At 47.7% G+C, this 27,069-nt stretch overlaps 1 protein-coding gene across 2 annotated transcripts in view; it reads right to left on the bottom strand.

Annotated features, from left to right (window-relative positions):
- Nucleotides 1-7,988: 7,988 nt before the first annotated feature.
- Nucleotides 7,989-27,069, bottom strand: part of LOC128704646 (uncharacterized) — a 44,220-nt gene continuing 25,139 nt past the window's right edge. For both annotated transcript variants that reach the window (XM_070079619.1, XM_070079617.1), the window contains 2 exons: nt 13,100-13,144; nt 7,989-10,609 (listed from right to left, as the gene is read on the bottom strand). In XM_070079619.1, coding sequence (XP_069935720.1) covers nt 10,418-10,609; nt 13,100-13,144 — 237 coding nt within the window. In that variant the 3' untranslated portion in view covers nt 7,989-10,417. The remainder of the gene's footprint in view (nt 10,610-13,099; nt 13,145-27,069) is intronic.

Genomic DNA, 27,069 nt, shown 5'->3' with positions numbered 1-27,069 from the left:
TGCAGGGGATCGATCAACCACATTATTGTAATATGTTAGAATTCATCAGTCTGATGTCTGGAGAGTTCCTTGAGTATGCCTGGAAAGAGTTCCGTGCTTCAAAGCCCCCGCGGCCAGGTCCGCGACCAGGCTGTTACTGCTCGCCGCACGTAATCCAACGTACGAACCACAGCCTGGCAGGTCAATTACTGACTTTAGGTGTCTGTCCAGTGCCTGTTTGAAGACAGTCAAGGGTCTATTGGTAATCCCCTTCATGATTCACTGCTTATTCGTTGCGCTGGGTGGTTGTTTGCTGCTCCTGCTCCGTCCTGACACCTGGTGGCAGGGTTTGTTGGATCAACTATAATGGTGACTGCTGTTCGGTGATGCATCAATATTGTGTTTATTGAGCTTAGGAGAGGCTCTGTAACCAGTGCATCGCTCCATGTGTTATTGCCGGCGATCATCCGCGATACATACGGAATGCAGCAGGAATCTGTGTGACGTAGCCTTAAATAGCGTCTCCCGGATCTTCGTAAAGTTTAGTGTCACTGGGGTGTATTAGCTGATTGTGACCCAGTATCAAGATATAAGTAAGAAGGTTACCCTGACTGTGGCAGTACAGTTCCACGACGTTTCGTGATAATATACGTGGGTACGCATCAGAAACGTATCATTTGAAGCCAATGAAGCTGATATACGTGAGGTGTTTGAGAGGTACGGGACTATACACCTGGCCACCATGGGCAGGTGGTCGGAAGGCCTCTATGCTGGTCTACAGGATGGGTAGTATACATTGAAAATGTCCTTGCAATAGCAGATACCTTCGTACGTGCACCTGGAGGACACTTTCGAACTCAGGTGTACGTTACGTATTCTGGTCAAAGAAGAAGTTGCCACGAATCACATGGCAGTGCAATGTGTTAAGCGACAGCTGCCCATGGAGTGTGGTTGTCGTCCAGATCGAGAAGTGCCCCGACAGGCTCCAGAGGAACAGGTGGTGGTGGAGTCGCCGCACTCGATGTCATGGTGTCCTGAGGTGGACCAGACTGCAACACAGGTGTCATCCTGTGTGTCCCTGACTGGAAATGACTCGTCTGACACTATGGGGCATATGGATAGTGGGGTGCCTCCAGCAGGAGAGGCAGGTGACATGGAGGCCATGATTGTTTCGTCCTCGAGTGAACATTTAGCATCGCACGACACAGATTCTGTGTCATGTGTGTCTTTGGACAAGGGTTCAGAGGTGGTGCAATTAATAGTGGATGATAATGATAAGATTGAAAACGTGGGTGACCCGGTGAGTCAGGGTTCATACTGCTGAGGTGGAAATTCACAAGGAGGGCACTCCAAGTATGGACATAACTGTAGATGCTGTCGGGCTCCGATGACGCCTTAACACCTCAAATTCAAAGTTTATTCTCTATAAGGATTACAATGCTGAGTTTACAGAAATTTGGTTATTGTTTGGTTTACATGTAGTAAAATTGTGATTACAGAGTGTACCACTAGAACGCTTAGCATGGCTAGGCATTTCGGGCATACTTAGTTTTGTTCTTAATTGTAAAATATTACAAATTATGAGGTAAGTTGGTATTATGGCTAAGTGACTAAATACTAGTTTGTGAGTTTAGCAATGTGAATGCTTTTGTTTTGGCACAGTACATAGTTTCAGTATTGGAGTATCACAGGATTCATTATTTTAAGACTGAGATTAATATTTCCATTTATGGTCAAATGAGTGAGTGAGTGTAAGTGTGAACCACCAGGTGGTATTCGTGTAGTTAGTTGACGGGGTGTATCAGGGAGATAAGATGTTTTCTAATGGTAGTTTTGAAGGTGATGAATGTGTCTGCAGTTCTAGAGTTCTCAGGTAGGGTATTCCAGATTTTAGGGCCTTTGACATACATTGAATTTTTGTAAAGGTTTAGTCGGACACGGGGAATGTCATAGAGATGTTTGTGTCTGGTGTTATGCCTGTGGGTTCTGTCACAACTATCAAGAAAGCGTTTTAGGTCAAGGTTGATATTAGAGTTTAAGGCCCTGTAGATATAGATTGCACAGTAGTAAGTGTGGATGTACTGAACTGGGAGCAAGTTTAGATCTATGAAGAGTGGGGGGGTGTGTTGCCAGGGATGGGATTTAGTGATTATTCTTACTGCAGCTTTTTGTTGGGTTATTATTGGCTTTAGGTGTGTTGCTGGACAACGTACAGAAAGTGTTCGGAAATTGGCTGGCAGGGGGGGGGGTCGGGCGATTCCAGGATGACAAGTAGGGTCAAGGGGATTTCCAAAGGTGGGGGAGACCTGGGTACCCTACGATGCAAGGAGGGAGAGAGTAGTGGCCCCTAGAGGAACGCTTCCTTTGGCTCATTTAAGTGTGTAACCTTCAATGTCTGAAATCTGTACGGAAGTATGTGCAAGTTCGAGAGTGGTTGATCTGTTTTGATGTAGATGTGTGTATTCCACAGGAACACAACCGTAAGACTGGAAGTTCGTTCGAGACAGAGGGTTATGCCTTTTATGTGACTCGTTCAAGCCTGTTTGTGATGAGGCACTGGGAGGAGAGGGAGGCTGGTTATTGTTCAGTTATTGTAGATGAATGGTTCAGAGAACCGACACGTTGATAAATTAGACACATGTGCAACTCTTGGGTATCTTTATTGAGGAAACGTTTCGCCACACAGTGGCTTCATCAGTCCATACAAAGGAGAATCTTGAACAGGAGGTGAATGAGGTAATCAGTCCCTCAGCCTTGAGTCGATGTGGCGAGTCCATCAATCTTGAATAGAATACGGCATAAGTGTGGAGAAGGAGCTTATAAACCATAGGCAGGAGGTGCAGCAGTCGTAGGTGGTGTCACATTTGTTCAATGTGGAAGTAAGTCGTGCCCATGGGTTAGGCAAGCGAAGAATTCCCAAGTATTAAGATCCCAAGAAGTTGCACATGTGTCTAATTTATCATTGTTCAGTTATTTTGGGAGATTTGTTGTCTGGGTTGGGGTTGATGGACGGGGGGGGGGAGAGAGTTTGGAATGGGGGATTGAGCATACATTCACGTGTAGGGGTTACGAGGGTCGTTTAGAAAGATTGTATGCGTCCTGGCGAGTGGTCTTAGTAACCAGGGTGCGAATGTTGGATGTCTTTTTCTGTGACTATAGGGGGGTCCTTGTGGAGCCAGATTGAGGAGGTTTACCGAAACGATTTAGGGGATACTGAAAGTTGAATACAAGGCTGCTTCAGAACACAGATGACAAAGTAATGTTTGTGGGCATCTATAGGAGTTGGCTCTAGGATGGGATTTAGTAAGATGGTGGGATGAGATCGCAAAGCCCCAAATTAAGGATTTTTATGTGCATTGGGGTAGGGAGGCCAATCGTATGACATGGGGTATCTGGAGGGCCAGCTGTGGCAGTTATGAGCAGGGAGAGGCGAGTGGGGTTTACCCGGTGGAAGAGATTGAAACCATCAAAGATCAGATTCGGGCTATGAAAAATGAGCAGTTTGATGTGGCACGGATTATGGGAGGGGTAGAGGAAGCTTTATGGGGTGATAGGCCGTCAGCCTGTGTCTTATGAGGCAAGATGCAAAGGCGTAAGGCGACGGAAATTATGAGTTTAGTGGTGCACGTGGAGCTTGTTGGGTATAGTGAGGGAAAGGTATTAAAGACAACTGAGGGGATGAGTTTTTATGTAGATGCATGGTGTAGACTACAAATGCAGAGTAAAGGTATAAACGAGGATGCAATTCAGGAAGTGGGGAGGGCAATACAATGCAAATAGGATGATCATGATCGATATATCATGGGTGGGCCTATATCGGAAGCAGAGGTGTGGGAGGCCCTACAAGGAATAAGCAAGGGGAAGGCACCAGGCATTGATGGCATCCCCTGTGAATTCTATATTCATCATTGGGAGGTAATACGAGGCTTCATGGTTCGCTGACTCGCTATGAAGGGGAGAGGGGTGTTAGGGAAGTCAGTGTACGGTGGTTTTGGTCCGGAAACGATAGGGGACTATCGTCCCATATCGTTGATGTGCTGTGACTACAAGATTTATTCAAAGTTTGGTGAATAGGCTTAAGAAAGTGTTTGGCAGGGTGATACATGTTGGACAGTATGGTGTGCCAGGTAGGACGATGTATGAGGGTCATGGGGATATCAGGGATTTTGTCGAGGAATGTAGGATAGGGGGATGGGGTGTTCTGACTTTAGACTGGAGAGCAGTTTGTGATAGTGTGGAAAGAGAGGTCTTATGGGGGTTTATAAGATGGTAGGAATTTGGGAATGAGGTTGTCAAGTGGGTCCATTCTTTGTACAATGATGGGTCCATTCTTTGTACAATGATGGGTCCATTCTTTGTACAATGATGCGTGTTTTAAAGTACAAATACATGGAAGGTTGGGTGGGTTTGTGCAGCTGGGCAGAGGCATACGACAGGGATGTCCCATGCCTCAAATGCTCTTTGCCTGTTTGCAGGACCCATTTTACTGGGCTGTATGTGGAAGGGGTGTGGGGTCTTCTTGGGGTTTGGGCAGTGCACTAACTGCCCTTGTGGGTTATGTGGATGACACAACTGTGCTGCTGCATACGAGGGAAGATGTTACACATTGTAGGAAGACTTTTCAGTGTATTTGGTAAGGTGACGGAGCTTGGCGTTAATAGGGAAAAGTCGAAGTTCATGGAGTTAGGGGTGGGTGGACGGTGGTTGATCGGCTAACTATATGCCGTATTCATTATGCGAAGGGTGGACCAGGTGCGGGCATGTAATTCTGGGAGAGTGGTGGATGGAGCCATAGGGAGATTGAATAATCTACAGCAGCGACATTTAACCCTGCATCAGAGGGCAGCCGTCATTAATGTCCTGCTTTACAGCAAAGTATGGCACATTGCTGCAATGTATTCCCTGCTGCAGGGGGATGTCAAACGTCTATTGCGTAGGATCTATCGATTTTTGTGGCTATCAAGGGCAGTGGTGGAGACACCACTGCACCCAGGTGAGTTAGGTGTCATTCCTCTAGAGGCACGTGTAATGGAGATCTATATTAAACATGGGTTTCTATGACTGGGTGGGTTACAGGGTGGGTTAATTCTGTTTCACCAGGAACTGGGAAGGTGGTGGGGGGAAGGGACTTGCTTAGGTATGAGTCGATGCTTCGTTTTATTGCGAGTGAGGGATGTGCTCCGTGCGTTAATTAAGTACATTGGAAAGGGAAGGTATGGGGAGGGTCGTGGTGCTGGTGGAAGGAGTGTACCCCATGTATTCATGGGGTGATATTTAGGAGAGGGTTAAAACACTGTGTCTGGCTGCAAATGTAAGGGAAGTGGTTTTTAAATTTTTACATGGGATTTTGCCGTCGAGGGTGGTACTGCATAATACACGTTTGGGGGAAGACGGGGATTCTCAGATGTGTGTGAGAGGGGAGTCTGCTTCTCATGTACTGTATTTCTGCGAAGGTTTAAATGTAGTATGCGAGTGGTTCGGTAGGGTTTTGCGTTTGGTGGGGGGAGGGGTGGTCAGTGCTCTGGGCATTAAGTTTTGATGTGGGTGGGCTGGAGGCGAGAGTTCAGCGTGCGGTGTCGTACATGGTGACTGATTATCTTTGTATCTTAGGCAATGAGGCATGTCGATTGCAACAGTAGGGTTAAGGTTTTGGCGGGGATGTTATACAGAACCAAGTGTCGCAATAAATTAGTATATGGGAGGAGATGGGAGCGGGACTTCCCGTCGGTATATAAAGCTTTAGAGTTAAGGGATTTGAGACTTGTGTGAGGTTCAGGGGTATTATAACGGGCTGGTCTGCAGTGTATGATTGTGGCAGTCAGGTGAGTGGCAGACATACAGTTAGTGTTTATGTAACAGGGACGTAGCATTACTGTTTGGGTATGCACATACAACCTTTAGTAGCTGTTTCGGGGCGTTTAGCTTTAACACACCAGTCAGACGGTGTGAATGAGTTATGGTGTGGGAACTTCAGGGACACATGCGAGTTCATTTTTTTGTCTGTTATGAGTGTAGAAGCAGAAGCTTAATCAGTCCATCACCCTTAAAGTTTTGAGGTGGTCAGTCCCTCCGTCCACACTGATTACATCGTCTTCATCTTCTGCTTCTATCAACTTTTCTGTACTCGATAACCGTTGCATATGTCTTACCTAACAATAATATCGTTACTTATTTCATTTTTATACACTATGTTGCAATGTATTGTTTTCAATACCACTATAAATGTCCATAAATTGAACTTTAGCAATGTTGCAATAAAGCTTGACCTTCATAGTGGCAACGTTGTTATTGTTTATCACTTGCAGGTGTATATTCCTCTACGTGGTAGAGGTGTACATGTGTTTAGGGACGCAATGTTTACACTTTTGTTAATAGTATGTTTGTGACTTTGGTGTTCCTATACTACCAATGTTTGTAAATACTTACCCTGAGTTCGTCAGTGACTTAAGTAATACGTTACTACATTAATGTTTAATGTCGTGTTTAATGTTGTAGGTTGTGTTAAGGTTGTAATGCAGCCATTATGTATGGCGTGTTTATTTTCTGTACAGAGGTTGTAACATTTGGAAATTCTTGTTCATATCCAGTATCACAGTACCATTTTACTGTACTTTTATACCTCTTTGTATTTTGTGCAATGTTTTAAATAAAATATGAACAAAAACAATCCCCTTATGTATGCTGGGAGGCAGCTGAACAGTCTTGGGCCCCTGACACTTAATGTGTTGTCTCTTAACGTGCTAGTGACACCCCTGCTTTACATTGGGGGGATGTTGTATCGTCTGCCGAGTCTTTTGCTTTCGTAGAGTGTGATTTTCGTGTGCAAGTTTGGTACTAGTCCCTCTAGGATTTTCCCATACAGACGAAAGAAAGATAGATTCTTTCAGTCTTGCTTACATCTCTCCTTTGTATTGTTCCCAAAGGTTCCCAGGCATTTAAGCAAAAAACTGTTGATCCCAGTAAATATGCTCTGAGAGTGGTTAAGGTACAACCCACCTCTATTAATGTATATATTAAATTTGGATACAATCACCAATGTTTTCTAATGCATAATGAACTAATTGGCCTATTTTTTTGAAAATATATATCTTAATTTGCCTATACAGTCATCCCCAGCCCTATGTCATTAATTAACGCAGTTTGTGATGTAGACGGGATTTAATGCCTTTACCCTTAAACTGTCTGTGGCATGCAAAGAGTACACAACCTTTATTCGGCGCATGTACACACCCTCATTTACAGGCTATCTCCCACAACCAGCGAACCAGGTTGCTAAGAGTTGATGATGGGGCCCCGTCGTTCAAATAGTGACCAGTTGGCAGACTCTTTATCTAGTCTAATATTTTTATTTATTTAGGTTAGGATGTTATTTGTGGTAACCCCTTTTCACGCTTTTTTTTTTTTATTCCCTGGTGTGGGGTTTATTTTTAGTGAGAGGATGCGGGCTACCGTCCGCCTGTATCTTGGACCTATGCTAGCCTGTCTGACTGCTGTCTCACTTTAAGTTTAGGGTTTGGCTTTTGGTCACGAGAAAAGCTGAGCTCTATCTATGAGTTGGATGGTGGAGAGGAAAGGCGGTCCCATTATTTTGTGCCATGGCGGCAAGGTTACCACTGGGAGGTGGCAGCCTAATCCTGAGCCTTCTCGGGGTGGGGGTGTGGCATGCAAAGAGTACGTAACCTTTATGTGTGGCGCATGTACACACCCTCATTTACATGCTATCTCCCCCAACCAGCGAACCAGGTTGCTAAGAGTTGATGGGACCCCGTCGTTCAACTAGTGACCAGGTCCTAGCCAATAAGATGATGGGTTTGGCAATCGCAGAGGTTATGTGGGTACCACTCTCCTGTCTCCCCTTGTCATTCCCATTCTAGAGCTGGTTGAAGCACGGTCTGCTATCTTGTGGCTTCTATTTCTGCCTTGCTTACCGTGGAGTGCACTATATTTATCACTGTACATAGTGTACATATTGCTGTTCTAAATTGGTGAAGGATAATATAAGTCTAAACTTTTTCTGCTGTGTTTATTTTGCTCCCATTATACCCGGGATAACAGGCCATTTGGAATCCTGGGTTGTAATACTGTCCGAATGTAGATCTACGTTCACACGTGTAGCGCTCCGAGCGTAGATCTATGTTCACATGTGTAGGGCTCCGAGCGTAGATCTACGTTATCTATGTTCACATGTGTAGGGCTCTGAGCGTAGATCTACGTTATCTATGTTCACGTGTGTAGCGCTCCGAACATAGATCTATGTTTTTTTTTTTTACATCTGAAGAGCACGAAAAATAAAACGTAGATCTACCTTTGGAGTGTTATGCACATGAACGCAGATCTACGTTTGGACAGTTTAAGGGTTAAAATGCCTAAAATGATGATAAACACTGTAAAACTAGCATAAATAACTAGTGAAAGAATATAACTAGTACTGCCAAACCTTAAAAAGAACACTTAAAAAGCATTTCTGTCATATCTTTTAAAGAATAATGAACACACTTAAAAAAATATGACGTAGATGATGTTGATGAGTGACAGTCAGGCTCAATGATGTTCGCTGAACTGAAATTTACTCTAGAAAAATGACGTAAAGGCAATTGAATTGACGTAGGCCGAAATGAGTGGCGTATGACTCTATGTACATTTTCTGCAAACTGACAAGTGCTTAGATACATGTAAGCCATCATTACCCTAAAGCCAGTATTATTATTATAATCAAGGGGGAAGCGCTAAACCCGGAGGATTATACAGCGCCAGGGAGGGGAATGTGGAAGGCATTCAGGCTTAATTCAGGGAACTGGAGCACAGATCCAATTCCCTAAATCAAGAGCCCCTCACCAACATAAAGGAACCTTCCTAAAGCCAGTAACCCAGGTTGCTCTATGCAAAAGCCAAGCCAGAAACATATAAAATATACTCCATTGCACAAACTGTGATCGTGCAACATATGTCAAGAATCAAAAACTAGGCAGGATATTAGGAATTTTAAATCAGGTTCTGTACAACTCAGAGCTTGAGTAATAATGTTCCAAAGTTACTCAATTCCAGGCTTAAACCAGTATCAAGATTTCTATTCTTAAGTAACTCCTATAGTTCAATTATTGTACAGTCATCAATTACTGTACACTCATTGATATTTTTTTATATATGTAAACAAAATTAAAGTTTAATTTTTTAATTACTGAATTTTTCCAATTATGTGCAAAAATAATTCCTAAAACCTGCATACAATTAATATTAAAATCCTGCAGATAAATGTGTTTTACTTTATCAAAACTTTTATTATCTAAAACTAGAGTCCTATATATGTACCGTATTTTCCAGTAGCAGTTGCTTACTACTGTTACGATAAACTGCTTAGCTGGCCCCTGTGGCCCTGGTCACAGACGGGTCTGTGGAGGCGCTGACGCCCAAAACCCTCTCCAGCTGTATATTCCAGGTATATGCCGGAATTTTTTTTTCGTGAACCTGCCATATCCCACTGAGGCAGGGTGGCCTATAAAAACAACAACAAAAGCCTCTTTTTAAATTTAAGATTATGCTGGAAAATACGGTATATAATCATGTAATAAAAAGACGTGTAGTAATAGCTCATATTAAGGGTATACTGAACCAGCTGGAAGTTCTTCGTTTACAGGAATACCTCTCCTTAACTTAGTAAAGGTCCTCCTCGACTTATGATGGTTCAACTTACAATTCTCTGACTTTACGATGGTGCAAAAGCACCATCGTAAGTTAGTTACATTAAGCATTTATTTACTCAGTGATGGTAGTTATTTACTCCCTTATTTATCATATATATCAGACTTTCGATGAGTTCAGCAGTGTGACCCCATGGTAAGTCAAGGACCACTTGTACTAAGTGGCAATCAACCACTTACAACTAAAATACAATGGTGTATAATGCAGTATAATACAGATCTGCAAAATTTGAATAACGGAGCCAATGTAACATTGTTCCAGTGTTACATTGGCTTGTAACACTGTTCAGGTGTTGTACATGTGTCTTATTCAACAACTCATTGGTTCTGTATACCACTAAGGGCTGTCAAAGGTGGCTGCCTTCTTATGTCACCTTTGCATACAAATGTGACTATGGTCACTTATTTTACTTTTCTACATAAACACAAGTTATCCAAAGGTAACTGTGGCCTCTCATTGTACCTCTGAAAATTCAAAGTTGAAAATTTGGACTGAGAAAGGACCACTGACTGGCTAACAATGACCAATAGATTCAGATAGGAAATATTTTGCTTTTAGCGATATTATGATTTGTCCAGAATTTTTTTTTTTTTTTTTTTGTAAATAGTATAACCATAATTACTTTAATTATAGTAAATGTTACTTTAAAGATGGGCTAAAGTTACTGCTACTTAGTATAGCTCAATATCGCCTTTGTGAGTAGTAGCCAAGTTACCAAAGTTATGAGAGTTACTGCTACTTAGAATAGTTGAGTATTACCATCTTGGGTAACAGAGACAAAGTTAGGAAAGTTATGTTGAAGAGAGTTACAGTTTGGAAAGTTACGGTCGCCTAGTACGGTTTCGTCATTTGGCACGAGGCTATATTTTCCTCCGAGTCTCTTAATCAGAGATACAACCATGATTTCATCGTCCCTTGATAGCATCTCAAACTGAAAACAAGAAATATACATTTTAGAGACTTAAATTATAAAAATGTTGGCTTTATTGTGTATTTGCTTGACATTTATTGATTTACGACTTCCTTATACATATATTTTATTAATACTGTGATAACGTGATATACTACAAATTATAGTTTACACTAAGGTTATTATTTTATGAACTGGCCATCTCCCACCAAGGCAGGGTGACCTGAATAAAGAAAAATGAAAGTTTGTCTTTTTGTATTTAGTAATTTATACAGGAGAAGAGGTTAATTGCCTCTTGCTCCTGGCATTTTAGTCTCTTACGACACGCATGGCTTACGGAGGAAGAATTCTGGTCCATTTCCCCATGGAGAACTAAGGTTAATTAACATCTTCATATACACACTCTTAAGTGGAATCAGTTGTATTTTTATCCCTAAAGCACTCAATATGAACCTTCCTGCCTCTTTTTGCTCAGTTACACCTTTCTTTTCTGTCTCAGACATATAAATTAATAAAAGAACACAAATTGGAAAGATACGCATCCCAATTTATTTTTCTTCGTCTGAAGTATTTTTACATTTTTATTTACACATTGGCTGTTTCCCAGCAAGGCAGGGTGTCCACTTTACCATGGATGTTTAATGAGGTGTGAGGGGGATGTTTAATGAGGTGTGAGGGGAAACATAAGGAAGAGAACTTACTCTGAATGGCTATCAGTGTGAGAATGAGTGTTCCAGTCAAAAGGCCGAGGTTATAACAACAGAAGGTAATGGTAGTGTAACTGGAAGGTAATGGTAGTGTAACTGTAGTAGTGTCACTGAGTGAAAAATACTAAAATCGAAACCTAGTCAAGATTTTATTTCTTTGTGTAGTATACAGCACAGTTTATTTTTTATTTAACACATCGGCTGTTTCCCACCAAGGCAGGTTGGCACAACAAAAAACTTTCACCATCATTCAATCCATCACTGTCTTGCCAGAAGGGTGCTTTACACTACAGTTTTTAAACTGCAACATTAACACCCCTCCTTCAGAGTGCAGGCACTGTACTTCCCATCTCCAGGACTCAAGTCCAGCCTGCCGGTTTCCCTGAATCCCTTCATAAAAGTTACCTCGCTCACACTCCAACAGCATGTCAAGTCCTCAAAACCATTTGTCTCCATTCACTCCTATCAATTATGCTCACGCATGTCTGCTGTAAGTCCAAGCCCCTTGCACACAAAACATCCTTTACCCCTCCCTCCAACCTTTCCTAGGCCGACCCCTATCCCGCCTTCGCTCCACTACAGATTTATACACTCTCGAAGTCATTCTGTTTCGTTCCATTCTCTCTACATATCCGAACCACCTCAACAATCCCTCCTCAACCCTTTGGATAAGAGTTTTGGTAATCCTGCACCTCCTCCTAGTTTCCAAACTACGAATTCTCTGCATTATATTCACACCACACATTGCCCTCAGACATGACATCTCCACTGCCTCCAGCCTTTTCCTCGCTGCAACATTCATCACCCATGCTTCACACCAATACAAGAGTGTTGGTATAACTATGCTCTCATATATTCCCTCTTTGCTTCCACGGACAAAGTTCTTTGTCTCCACAGACTCCTAAGTGCAACACACATTCTTTTACCCTCGTCAATTCTATGATTCACCTCATCCGCTGACATGTCCACTCCCAAATACATGTATCTGAATACATTCACCTCCTCCATACTCTCCCTCCAATCTGATATCTAATCTTTTATCACCTAATTTTTTTATCCTCATCACCTCACTCTTTCCTATATTTACTTTTAATTTCCTTCTTTTACATACCCCACCAAACTCACCCATCAACCTCTGCAGCTTTTCTTCAGAATCTCCTAAAAGCACAGTGTCATCAGCAGAAAGCAACTGTGACAACTCCCACTTTGTGTTAGATTCTTTATCTTTTAACTCCATACCTCTTGCTAGGGCCCAAACATTCACTTCTCTTACAACCCCATCTATAATTATATTGAACAACCACGGTGACATCACACATCCTTGTCTAAGGCCTACTTTGACTGGGAAATGATCTCCCTCTCTCCTGCATACTCTAACCTGAGCCTCACTAGTCTTGTAAAAACTTAGTTAACATGTAGTAAAATATTGTTAAGTATAAAGAAAGCCACTAACATGCATGAGCATTCTGGACAGACTAATCCTTATGCTTACAGGTCCAAATCAGGTGTTTTATTGGTAATGTTAAGGGGTTCGATAAAATAAGTGACAGTGTCAGCAAACACCTAGCACAAGGCAGTTCACAAACGGAACTTGTAAACTCTCACACATACAGTGGCCCTGGCCACGAATCAATTTTTTTCTCATCAACATTATAATGACACAAAGTTAAGTGAGGACTTTCTGTGCATGCACATACAATGTATAGCATATCTACTTAATATTCAATTATGCACAATCTTGATTACAGTCACACCCTGGAAGTATCTAAGCAATGGTTATAGATTAAACAAAATCTTAGCTCACCAAGTATTGCTGAGTTTGTTGGGTAGAACTGGAAGGCTGAGAATCCTGTAAGGATAGATCATCAAATTCAATTCACAGAATATAAATGCTGTATATAAAAATGTTTCACATATGTACACACACACATTGTAGGAGCTGTAAGTTCTTTTTTTTTTCTTTCAATGTACCAGCCGTATCTCACCAAGGCGGGGTGGCACAAAAAGAAAAACGAAAGTTTCTCTTTTTAAATTTAGTGATTTATACAGGAGAAGGGGTTACTAGCCCCTTGCTCCCGGCATTTTAGTCGCCTCTCACAACACGCATGGCTTACGGAGGAAGAATTCTGTTCCACTTCCCCATGGAGGCAAGAGGAAATAAACAAGAACAAGAACTAGTAAGAAAATAGAAGAACATCCAGAGGGGTGTGTATATATATGCTTGTACATGTATGTGTAGTGTGACCTAAGTGTAAGTAGAAGTAGCAAGACGTACCTGAAATCTTACATGTTTATGAGACAGAAAAATGAACACCAGCAATTCTACCATCATGTAAAACAATTATAGGCTTTCGTTTTACACTCACTTGGCAGGATGGTAGTACCACAGGATGGTAGTACCTCCCTGGGTGGTTGCTGTCTACCAACCTACAACCAGAGGACAGTAGTACCTCCCTGGGTGGTTGCTGTTTACCAGCCTACTACCACAGGATAGTAGTACCTCCCTGGGTGGTTGCTGTCTACCAACCTACTACCACAGGATGGTAGTACCTCCCTGGGTGGTTGTTGTCTACCAACCTACTACCACAGGACAGTAGTACCTCCCTGGGTGGTTGCTGTCTACAAGCCTACTACCACAGGACAGTAGTACCTCCCTGGGTGGTTGCTGACTACCAACCTACTACCACAGGATGGTACTACCTCCTTGGGTGGTTGCTGACTACCAACCTACTACCACAGGATGGTAGTACCTCCCTGGGTGGTTGCTGTCTACCAACCTACTACCACAGGATGGTAGTACCTCCCTGGGTGGTTGCTGTCTACCAACCTACTACCACAGGATGGTAGTACCTCCCTGGGTGGTTGCTGTCTACGAGCCTAATACCACAGGACGGTAGTACCTCCCTGGGTGGTTGCTGTCTGCCAACCTACTACCACAAGATGGTAGTACCTCCCTGGGTGGTTGCTGACTACCAACCTACTACAACAGGATAGTAGTACCTCCCTGGGTGGTTGCTGACTACCAACCTACTACCACAGGACGGTAGTATCTCCATGGGTGGTTGCTGTCTACCAACCTACTACGACAGGATAGTAGTACCTCCCTGGGTGGTTGCTGTCTACCAACCTACTACCACAGGATGGTAGTACCTCCCTGGGTGGTTGCTGTCTACCAACCTACTACCACAGGATGGTAGTACCTCCCTGGGTGGTTGCTGTCTATGAGCCTACAACCACAGGACAGTAGTACCTCCCTGGGTGGTTGCTGTCTGCCAACCTACTACCACAAGATGGTAGTACCTCCCTGGGTGGTTGCTGTCTACAAGCCTACTACTACAGGACAGTAGTACCTCCCAGAGTGGTTGCTGACTACCAACCTACTACCACAGGATGGTAGTACCTCCCTGGATGGTTGTTGACTACCAACCTACTACCACAGGATGGTAGTACCTCCCTGGGTGGTTGCTGACTACCCCTGGGTGGTTGCTGACTACCAACCTACTACCACAGGATGGTAGTACCTCCCTGGGTGGTTGCTGACTACCAACCTACTACCACAGGATGGTAGTACCTCCCTGGGTGGTTGCTGTCTACGAGCCTAATACTACAGGACAGTAGTACCTCCCAGAGTGGTTGCTGACTACCAACCTACTACCACAGGATGGTAGTACCTCCCTGGGTGGTTGTTGACTACCAACCTACTACCACAGGACAGTAGTACCTCCCTGGGTGGTTGCTGTCTACCAACCTACTACCACAGGATGGTAGTACCTCCCTGGGTGGTTGCTGTCTACCAACCTACTACCACAGGACAGTAGTACCTCCCTGGTTGGTTGCTGACTACCAACCTACTTCCACAGGATGGTAGTACCTCCCTGGGTGGTTGCTGACTACCAACCTACTACCACAGGATGGTAGTACCTCCCTGGGTGGTTGCTGACTACCAACCTACTACCACAGGACAGTAGTACCTCCCTGGGTGGTTGCTGTCTACCAACGTACTACCACAGGATGGTAGTACCTCCCTGGGTGGTTGCTGACTACCAACCTACTACCACAGGATGGTAGTACCTCCCTGGTTGGTTGCTGACTACCAACCTACTACCAAAGGACAGTAGTACCTCCCTGGGTGGTTTCTGTCTACCAACCTACTACCACAGGACGGTAGTACCTCCCTGGGTGGTTGCTGTCTACCAACCTACTACCACAGGACGGTAGTACCTCCCTGGTTGGTTGCTGTCTACCAACCTACTACCACAGGATGGTAGTACCTCCCTGGGTGGTTGCTGTCTATGAGCCTACTACCACAGGACAGTAGTACCTCCCTGGGTGGTTGCTGTCTGCCAACCTACTACCACAAGATGGTAGTACCTACCTGGGTGGTTGCTGACTACCAACCTACTACCACAGGATGGTAGTACCTCCCTGGGTGGTTGCTGACGACCAATCTACTACCACAGGACGGAAGTACCTCCCTGGGTGGTTGCTGTCTACGAGCCTACTACAGGACAGTAGTACCTCCCAGGGTGGTTGCTGACTACCAACCTACTACCACAGGATGGTAGTACCTCCCTGGGTGGTTGCTGACTACCAACCTACTACCACAGGACAGTAGTACCTCCCTGGTTGATTGCTGACTACCAACCTACTACCACAGGACGGTAGTACCTCCCTGGGTGGTTGCTGACTACCAACCTACTACCACAGGATGTTAGTACCTCCCTGGGTGGTTGCTGACTACCAACCTACTACCACAGGATGGTAGTACCTCCCTGGGTGGTTGCTGACTACCAACCTACTACCACAGGATGGTAGTACCTCCCTGGGTGGTTGCTGACTACCAACCTACTACCACAGGATGGTAGTACCTCCCTGGGTGGTTGCTGTCTACCAACCTACTACCACAGGACGGTAGTACCTCCCTGGGTGGTTGGTGACTACCAACCTACTACCACAGGATGGTAGTACCTCCCTATGTGGTTGCTGACTACCAACCTACTACCACAGGACAGTAGTAGCTTCCTGGGTGGTTGTTGTTTACCAACCTACTACCACAGGACAGTAGTAGCTTCCTGGGTGGTTGTTGTTTACCAACCTACTACCACAGGACAGTAGTAGCTTCCTGGGTGGTTGTTGTTTACCATCCTACTACCATAGGATGGTAGTACCTCCCTGGGTGGTTGCTGACTACCAACCTACTACCACAGGATGGTAGTACCTCCCTGGGTGGTTGCTGACTACCAACCTACTACCACAGGATGGTAGTACCTCCCTGGGTGGTTGCTGACTACCAACCTACTACCACAGGATGGTAGTACCTCCCTGGGTGGTTGCTGACTACCAACCTACTACCACAGGATGGTAGTATCTCCCTGGGTGGTTGCTGACTACCAACCTACTACCACAGGATGGTAGTACCTCCCTGGGTGGTTGCTGTCTACCAACCTACTACCACAGGATGGTAAGATAAGATAAGATTTCGTTCGGATTTTTAACCCCGGAGGGTTAGCCACCCAGGATAACCCAAGAAAGTCAGTGCGTCATCGAGGACTGTCTAACTTATTTCCATTGGGGTCCTTAATCTTGTCCCCCAGGACGCGACCCACACCAGTCCACTAACACCCAGGTACCTATTTGCTGCTAGGTGAACAGGACAACAGGTGTAAGGAAACGTGTCGAAATGTTTCCACCCGCCGGGAATCGAACCCGGGCCCTCCGTGTGTGAAGCGGGAGCTTTAGCCACCAGGCCACCGGGCCACCAGGTAGTACCTCCCTGGTTGGTTGCTGACTACCAACCTACTACCACAGGATGGTAGTACCTCCCTGGGTGGTTGTCTACCAACCTACTACCACAGGACGGTAGTACCTCCCTGGGTGGTTGCTGTCTACAAACCTACTACCACAGGATGTTAGTACCTCCCTGGTTGGTTGCTGACTACCAACCTACTACCACAGGATGGTAGTACCTCCCTGGGTGGTTGTCTACCAACCTACTACCACAGGACGGTAGTACCTCCCTGGGTGGTTGTTGTCTACCAACCTACTACCACAGGATGGTAGTACCTCCCTGGTTGGTTGCTGACTACCAACCTACTACCACAGGATGGTAGTACCTCCCTGGGTGGTTGTCTACCAACCTACTACCACAGGATGGTAGTACCTCCCTGGGTGGTTGTCTACCAACCTACTACCACAGGACGGTAGTACCTCCCAGGGTGGTTGCTGTCTACCAACCTACTACCACAGGATGGTAGTACCTCCCTGGTTGGTTGCTGACTACCAACCTACTACCACAGGACGGTAGTACCTCCCTGGGTGGTTGCTGTCTACCAACCTACTACCACAGGATGGTAGTACCTCCCTGGGTGGTTACTGTCTACCAACTTACCACCACAGGATGGTAGTACCTCCCTGGGTGGTTGCTGTCTACCAACCTACTACCACAGGACGGTAGTACCTCCCTGGGTGGTTGCTGTCTACCAACTTACCACCACAGGACGGTAGTACCTCCCTGGGTGGTTGCTGTCTACCAACCTACTACCACAGGATGGTAGTACCTCCCTGGGTGGTTGCTGACTACCAACCTACTACCACAGGACGGTAGTACCTCCCTGGGTGGTTGCTGTCTACCAACCTACTACCACAGGACGGTAGTACCTCCCTGGGTGGTTGTTGTCTACCAACCTACTACCACAGGATGGTAGTACCTCCCTGGTTGGTTGCTGACTACCAACCTACTACCACAGGACGGTAGTACCTCCCTGGGTGGTTGCTGTCTACCAACCTACTACCACAGGATGGTAGTACCTCCCTGGGTGGTTGCTGTCTACTAACTTACCACCACAGGATGGTAGTACCTCCCTGGGTGGTTGCTGTCTACCAACCTACTACCACAGGACGGTAGTACCTCCCTGGGTGGTTGCTGTCTACCAACTTACCACCACAGGACGGTAGTACCTCCCTGGGTGGTTGCTGTCTACCAACCTACTACCACAGGACGGTAGTACCTCCCTGGGTGGTTGCTGTCTACCAACTTACCACCACAGGACGGTAGTACCTCCCTGGGTGGTTGCTGTCTACCAACCTACTACCACAGGATGGTAGTACCTCCCTGGGTGGTTGCTGACTACCAACCTACTACCACAGGATGGTAGTACCTCCCTGGTTGGTTGCTGACTACCAACCTACTACCACAGGATGGTAGTACCTCCCTGGGTGGTTGCTGTCTACCAACCTACTACCACAGGATGGTAGTACCTCCCTGGGTGGTTGCTGTCTACCAACCTACTACCACAGGATGGTAGTACCTCCCTGGGTGGTTGCTGACTACCAACCTACTACCACAGGATGGTAGTACCTCCCTGGGTGGTTGTCTACCAACCTACTACCACAGGACGGTAGTACCTCCCTGGGTGGTTGCTGTCTACCAACCTACTACCACAGGATGGTAGTACCTCCCTGGTTGGTTGCTGACTACCAACCTACTACCACAGGATGGTAGTACCTCCCTGGGTGGTTGCTGACTACCAACCTACTACCACAGGATGGTAGTACCTCCCTGGTTGGTTGCTGACTACCAACCTACTACCACAGGATGGTAGTACCTCCCTGGTTGGTTGCTGACTACCAACCTACTACCACAGGATGGTAGTACCTCCCTGGTTGGTTGCTGACTACCAACCTACTACCACAGGATGGTAGTATCTCCCTGGGTGGTTGCTGACTACCAACCTACTACCACAGGATGGTAGTACCTCCCTGGGTGGTTGCTGACTACCAACCTACTACCACAGGACAGTAGTACCTCCCTGGTTGGTTGCTGACTACCAACCTACTACCACAGGATGGTAGTACCTCCCTGGGTGGTTGCTGACTACCAACCTACTACCACAGGACGGTAGTACCTCCCTGGGTGGTTGCTGACTACCAACCTACTACCACAGGACAGTAGTACCTCCCTGGTTGGTTGCTGACTACCAACCTACTACCACAGGATGGTAGTACCTCCCTGGGTGGTTGCTGACTACCAACCTACTACCACAGGATGGTAGTACCTCCCTGGTTGGTTGCTGACTACCAACCTACTACCACAGGATGGTAGTACCTCCCTGGTTGGTTGCTGACTACCAACCTACTACCACAGGATGGTAGTACCTCCCTGGTTGGTTGCTGACTACCAACCTACTACCACAGGATGGTAGTACCTCCCTGGGTGGTTGCTGACTACCAACCTACTACCACAGGACGGTAGTACCTCCCTGGGTGGTTGCTGACTACCAACCTACTACCACAGGACAGTAGTACCTCCCTGGTTGGTTGCTGACTACCAACCTACTACCACAGGATGGTAGTACCTCCCTGGGTGGTTGCTGACTACCAACCTACTACCACAGGATGGTAGTACCTCCCTGGTTGGTTGCTGACTACCAACCTACTACCACAGGATGGTAGTACCTCCCTGGGTGGTTGCTGACTACCAACCTACTACCACAGGATGGTAGTACCTCCCTGGTTGGTTGCTGACTACCAACCTACTACCACAGGATGGTAGTACCTCCCTGGTTGGTTGCTGACTACCAACCTACTACCACAGGATGGTAGTACCTCCCTGGTTGGTTGCTGACTACCAACCTACTACCACAGGATGGTAGTACCTCCCTGGGTGGTTGCTGACTACCAACCTACTACCACAGGATGGTAGTACCTCCCTGGTTGGTTGCTGACTACCAACCTACTACCACAGGACGGTAGTACCTCCCTGGGTGGTTGCTGTCTACCAACCTACTACCACAGGACAGTAGTACCTCCCTGGTTGGTTGCTGACTACCAACCTACTACCACAGGATGGTAGTACCTCCCTGGGTGGTTGCTGACTACCAACCTACTACCACAGGATGGTAGTACCTCCCTGGGTGGTTGCTGACTACCAACCTACTACCACAGGATGGTAGTACCTCCCTGGGTGGTTGCTGACTACCAACCTACTACCACAGGATGGTAGTACCTCCCTGGGTGGTTGCTGACTACCAACCTACTACCACAGGATGGTAGTACCTCCCTGGGTGGTTGCTGACTACCAACCTACTACCACAGGATGGTAGTACCTCCCTGGGTGGTTGCTGACTACCAACCTACTACCACAGGATGGTAGTACTTCCCTGGGTGGTTGCTGACTACCAACCTACTACCACAGGATGGTTGTACCTCCCTGGGTGGTTGCTGACTACCAACCTACTACCACAGGATGGTAGTACCTCCCTGGGTGGTTGCTGACTACCAACCTACTACCACAGGATGGTAGTACCTCCCTGGGTGGTTGCTGACTACCAACCTACTACCACAGGACAGTAGTACCTCCCTGGGTGGTTGCTGTCTACCAACGTACTACCACAGGACGGTAGTACCTCCCTGGGTGGTTGCTGACTACCAACCTACTACCACAGGATGGTAGTACCTCCCTGGGTGGTTGCTGACTACCAACCTACTACCAAAGGACAGTAGTACCTCCCTGGGTGGTTTCTGTCTACCAACCTACTACCACAGGACGTTAGTACCTCCCTGGGTGGTTGCTGTCTACCAACCTACTACCACAGGACGGTAGTACCTCCCTGGGTGGTTGCTGTCTACCAACCTACTACCACAGGATGGTAGTACCTCCCTGGGTGGTTGCTGTCTATGAGCCTACAACCACAGGACAGTAGTACCTCCCTGGGTGGTTGCTGTCTGCCAACCTACTACCACAAGATGGTAGTACCTACCTGGGTGGTTGCTGACTACCAACCTACTACCACAGGATGGTAGTACCTCCCTGGGTGGTTGCTGACGACCAATCTACTACCACAGGACGGAAGTACCTCCCTGGGTGGTTGCTGTCTACGAGCCTACTACAGGACAGTAGTACCTCCCAGGGTGGTTGCTGACTACCAACCTACTACCACAGGATGGTAGTACCTCCCTGGGTGGTTGCTGACTACCAACCTACTACCACAGGACAGTAGTACCTCCCTGGGTGATTGCTGTCTACCAACCTACTACCACAGGACGGTAGTACCTCCCTGGGTGGTTGCTGACTACCAACCTACTACCACAGGATGTTAGTACCTCCCTGGGTGGTTGCTGACTACCAACCTACTACCACAGGATGGTAGTACCTCCCTGGGTGGTTGCTGACTACCAACCTACTACCACAGGATGGTAGTACCTCCCTGGGTGGTTGCTGACTACCAACCTACTACCACAGGATGGTAGTACCTCCCTGGGTGGTTGCTGTCTACCAACCTACTACCACAGGACGGTAGTACCTCCCTGGGTGGTTGGTGACTACCAACCTACTACCACAGGATGGTAGTACCTCCCTATGTGGTTGCTGACTACCAACCTACTACCACAGGACAGTAGTAGCTTCCTGGGTGGTTGTTGTTTACCAACCTACTACCACAGGACAGTAGTAGCTTCCTGGGTGGTTGTTGTTTACCAACCTACTACCACAGGACAGTAGTAGCTTCCTGGGTGGTTGTTGTTTACCATCCTACTACCATAGGATGGTAGTACCTCCCTGGGTGGTTGCTGACTACCAACCTACTACCACAGGATGGTAGTACCTCCCTGGGTGGTTGCTGACTACCAACCTACTACCACAGGATGGTAGTACCTCCCTGGGTGGTTGCTGACTACCAACCTACTACCACAGGATGGTAGTACCTCCCTGGGTGGTTGCTGACTACCAACCTACTACCACAGGATGGTAGTATCTCCCTGGGTGGTTGCTGACTACCAACCTACTACCACAGGATGGTAGTACCTCCCTGGGTGGTTGCTGTCTACCAACCTACTACCACAGGATGGTAAGATAAGATAAGATTTCGTTCGGATTTTTAACCCCGGAGGGTTAGCCACCCAGGATAACCCAAGAAAGTCAGTGCGTCATCGAGGACTGTCTAACTTATTTCCATTGGGGTCCTTAATCTTGTCCCCCAGGACGCGACCCACACCAGTCCACTAACACCCAGGTACCTATTTGCTGCTAGGTGAACAGGACAACAGGTGTAAGGAAACGTGTCGAAATGTTTCCACCCGCCGGGAATCGAACCCGGGCCCTCCGTGTGTGAAGCGGGAGCTTTAGCCACCAGGCCACCGGGCCACCAGGTAGTACCTCCCTGGTTGGTTGCTGACTACCAACCTACTACCACAGGATGGTAGTACCTCCCTGGGTGGTTGTCTACCAACCTACTACCACAGGACGGTAGTACCTCCCTGGGTGGTTGCTGTCTACAAACCTACTACCACAGGATGTTAGTACCTCCCTGGTTGGTTGCTGACTACCAACCTACTACCACAGGATGGTAGTACCTCCCTGGGTGGTTGTCTACCAACCTACTACCACAGGACGGTAGTACCTCCCTGGGTGGTTGTTGTCTACCAACCTACTACCACAGGATGGTAGTACCTCCCTGGTTGGTTGCTGACTACCAACCTACTACCACAGGATGGTAGTACCTCCCTGGGTGGTTGTCTACCAACCTACTACCACAGGATGGTAGTACCTCCCTGGGTGGTTGTCTACCAACCTACTACCACAGGACGGTAGTACCTCCCAGGGTGGTTGCTGTCTACCAACCTACTACCACAGGATGGTAGTACCTCCCTGGTTGGTTGCTGACTACCAACCTACTACCACAGGACGGTAGTACCTCCCTGGGTGGTTGCTGTCTACCAACCTACTACCACAGGATGGTAGTACCTCCCTGGGTGGTTACTGTCTACCAACTTACCACCACAGGATGGTAGTACCTCCCTGGGTGGTTGCTGTCTACCAACCTACTACCACAGGACGGTAGTACCTCCCTGGGTGGTTGCTGTCTACCAACTTACCACCACAGGACGGTAGTACCTCCCTGGGTGGTTGCTGTCTACCAACCTACTACCACAGGATGGTAGTACCTCCCTGGGTGGTTGCTGTCTACCAACCTACTACCACAGGACGGTAGTACCTCCCTGGGTGGTTGCTGTCTACCAACTTACCACCACAGGACGGTAGTACCTCCCTGGGTGGTTGCTGTCTACCAACCTACTACCACAGGATGGTAGTACCTCCCTGGGTGGTTGCTGACTACCAACCTACTACCACAGGACGGTAGTACCTCCCTGGGTGGTTGCTGTCTACCAACCTACTACCACAGGACGGTAGTACCTCCCTGGGTGGTTGTTGTCTACCAACCTACTACCACAGGATGGTAGTACCTCCCTGGTTGGTTGCTGACTACCAACCTACTACCACAGGACGGTAGTACCTCCCTGGGTGGTTGCTGTCTACCAACCTACTACCACAGGATGGTAGTACCTCCCTGGGTGGTTGCTGTCTACTAACTTACCACCACAGGATGGTAGTACCTCCCTGGGTGGTTGCTGTCTACCAACCTACTACCACAGGACGGTAGTACCTCCCTGGGTGGTTGCTGTCTACCAACTTACCACCACAGGACGGTAGTACCTCCCTGGGTGGTTGCTGTCTACCAACCTACTACCACAGGACGGTAGTACCTCCCTGGGTGGTTGCTGTCTACCAACTTACCACCACAGGACGGTAGTACCTCCCTGGGTGGTTGCTGTCTACCAACCTACTACCACAGGATGGTAGTACCTCCCTGGGTGGTTGCTGACTACCAACCTACTACCACAGGATGGTAGTACCTCCCTGGTTGGTTGCTGACTACCAACCTACTACCACAGGATGGTAGTACCTCCCTGGGTGGTTGCTGTCTACCAACCTACTACCACAGGATGGTAGTACCTCCCTGGGTGGTTGCTGTCTACCAACCTACTACCACAGGATGGTAGTACCTCCCTGGGTGGTTGCTGACTACCAACCTACTACCACAGGATGGTAGTACCTCCCTGGGTGGTTGTCTACCAACCTACTACCACAGGACGGTAGTACCTCCCTGGGTGGTTGCTGTCTACCAACCTACTACCACAGGATGGTAGTACCTCCCTGGTTGGTTGCTGACTACCAACCTACTACCACAGGATGGTAGTACCTCCCTGGGTGGTTGCTGACTACCAACCTACTACCACAGGATGGTAGTACCTCCCTGGTTGGTTGCTGACTACCAACCTACTACCACAGGATGGTAGTACCTCCCTGGTTGGTTGCTGACTACCAACCTACTACCACAGGATGGTAGTACCTCCCTGGTTGGTTGCTGACTACCAACCTACTACCACAGGATGGTAGTATCTCCCTGGGTGGTTGCTGACTACCAACCTACTACCACAGGATGGTAGTACCTCCCTGGGTGGTTGCTGACTACCAACCTACTACCACAGGACAGTAGTACCTCCCTGGTTGGTTGCTGACTACCAACCTACTACCACAGGATGGTAGTACCTCCCTGGGTGGTTGCTGACTACCAACCTACTACCACAGGACGGTAGTACCTCCCTGGGTGGTTGCTGACTACCAACCTACTACCACAGGACAGTAGTACCTCCCTGGTTGGTTGCTGACTACCAACCTACTACCACAGGATGGTAGTACCTCCCTGGGTGGTTGCTGACTACCAACCTACTACCACAGGATGGTAGTACCTCCCTGGTTGGTTGCTGACTACCAACCTACTACCACAGGATGGTAGTACCTCCCTGGTTGGTTGCTGACTACCAACCTACTACCACAGGATGGTAGTACCTCCCTGGTTGGTTGCTGACTACCAACCTACTACCACAGGATGGTAGTACCTCCCTGGGTGGTTGCTGACTACCAACCTACTACCACAGGACGGTAGTACCTCCCTGGGTGGTTGCTGACTACCAACCTACTACCACAGGACAGTAGTACCTCCCTGGTTGGTTGCTGACTACCAACCTACTACCACAGGATGGTAGTACCTCCCTGGGTGGTTGCTGACTACCAACCTACTACCACAGGATGGTAGTACCTCCCTGGTTGGTTGCTGACTACCAACCTACTACCACAGGATGGTAGTACCTCCCTGGGTGGTTGCTGACTACCAACCTACTACCACAGGATGGTAGTACCTCCCTGGTTGGTTGCTGACTACCAACCTACTACCACAGGATGGTAGTACCTCCCTGGTTGGTTGCTGACTACCAACCTACTACCACAGGATGGTAGTACCTCCCTGGTTGGTTGCTGTCTACCAACCTACTACCACAGGATGGTAGTACCTCCCTGGGTGGTTGCTGACTACCAACCTACTACCACAGGATGGTAGTACCTCCCTGGTTGGTTGCTGACTACCAACCTACTACCACAGGATGGTAGTACCTCCCTGGGTGGTTGCTGACTACCAACCTACTACCACAGGATGGTAGTACCTCCCTGGGTGGTTGCTGACTACCAACCTACTACCACAGGATGGTAGTACCTCCCTGGGTGGTTGCTGACTACCAACCTACTACCACAGGATGGTAGTACCTCCCTGGGTGGTTGCTGACTACCAACCTACTACCACAGGATGGTAGTACCTCCCTGGGTGGTTGCTGACTACCAACCTACTACCACAGGATGGTAGTACCTCCCTGGGTGGTTGCTGTCTACCAACCTACTACCACAGGATGGTAGTACCTCCCTGGGTGGTTGCTGTCTACCAACCTACTACCACAGGATGGTAGTACCTCCCTGGGTGGTTGCTGTCTACCAACCTACTACCACAGGATGGTAGTACCTCCCTGGGTGGTTGCTGTCTACCAACCTACTACCACAGGATGGTAGTACCTCCCTGGTTGGTTGCTGTCTACCAGCCTACTACCACAGGATGGTAGTACCTCCCTGGTTGGTTGCTGACTACCAACCTACTACCACAGGACGGTAGTACCTCCCTGGGTGGTTGCTGACTACCAACCTACTACCACAGGACAGTAGTACCTCCCTGGTTGGTTGCTGACTACCAACCTACTACCACAGGATGGTAGTACCTCCCTGGGTGGTTGCTGACTACCAACCTACTACCACAGGATGGTAGTACCTCCCTGGTTGGTTGCTGACTACCAACCTACTACCACAGGATGGTAGTACCTCCCTGGTTGGTTGCTGACTACCAACCTACTACCACAGGATGGTAGTACCTCCCTGGTTGGTTGCTGACTACCAACCTACTACCACAGGATGGTAGTACCTCCCTGGGTGGTTGCTGACTACCAACCTACTACCACAGGACGGTAGTACCTCCCTGGGTGGTTGCTGACTACCAACCTACTACCACAGGACAGTAGTACCTCCCTGGTTGGTTGCTGACTACCAACCTACTACCACAGGATGGTAGTACCTCCCTGGGTGGTTGCTGACTACCAACCTACTACCACAGGATGGTAGTACCTCCCTGGTTGGTTGCTGACTACCAACCTACTACCACAGGATGGTAGTACCTCCCTGGGTGGTTGCTGACTACCAACCTACTACCACAGGATGGTAGTACCTCCCTGGTTGGTTGCTGACTACCAACCTACTACCACAGGATGGTAGTACCTCCCTGGTTGGTTGCTGACTACCAACCTACTACCACAGGATGGTAGTACCTCCCTGGTTGGTTGCTGTCTACCAACCTACTACCACAGGATGGTAGTACCTCCCTGGGTGGTTGCTGACTACCAACCTACTACCACAGGATGGTAGTACCTCCCTGGTTGGTTGCTGACTACCAACCTACTACCACAGGATGGTAGTACCTCCCTGGGTGGTTGCTGACTACCAACCTACTACCACAGGATGGTAGTACCTCCCTGGGTGGTTGCTGACTACCAACCTACTACCAC

The sequence above is a fragment of the Cherax quadricarinatus genome, chromosome 100 (assembly GCF_038502225.1).
Source record: "Cherax quadricarinatus isolate ZL_2023a chromosome 100, ASM3850222v1, whole genome shotgun sequence".
Taxonomy (NCBI): domain Eukaryota; kingdom Metazoa; phylum Arthropoda; class Malacostraca; order Decapoda; family Parastacidae; genus Cherax; species Cherax quadricarinatus.
The sequence above is the reverse complement of the archived record's forward strand: the minus strand, read 5'-3'. Positions and strand labels throughout refer to the sequence as shown.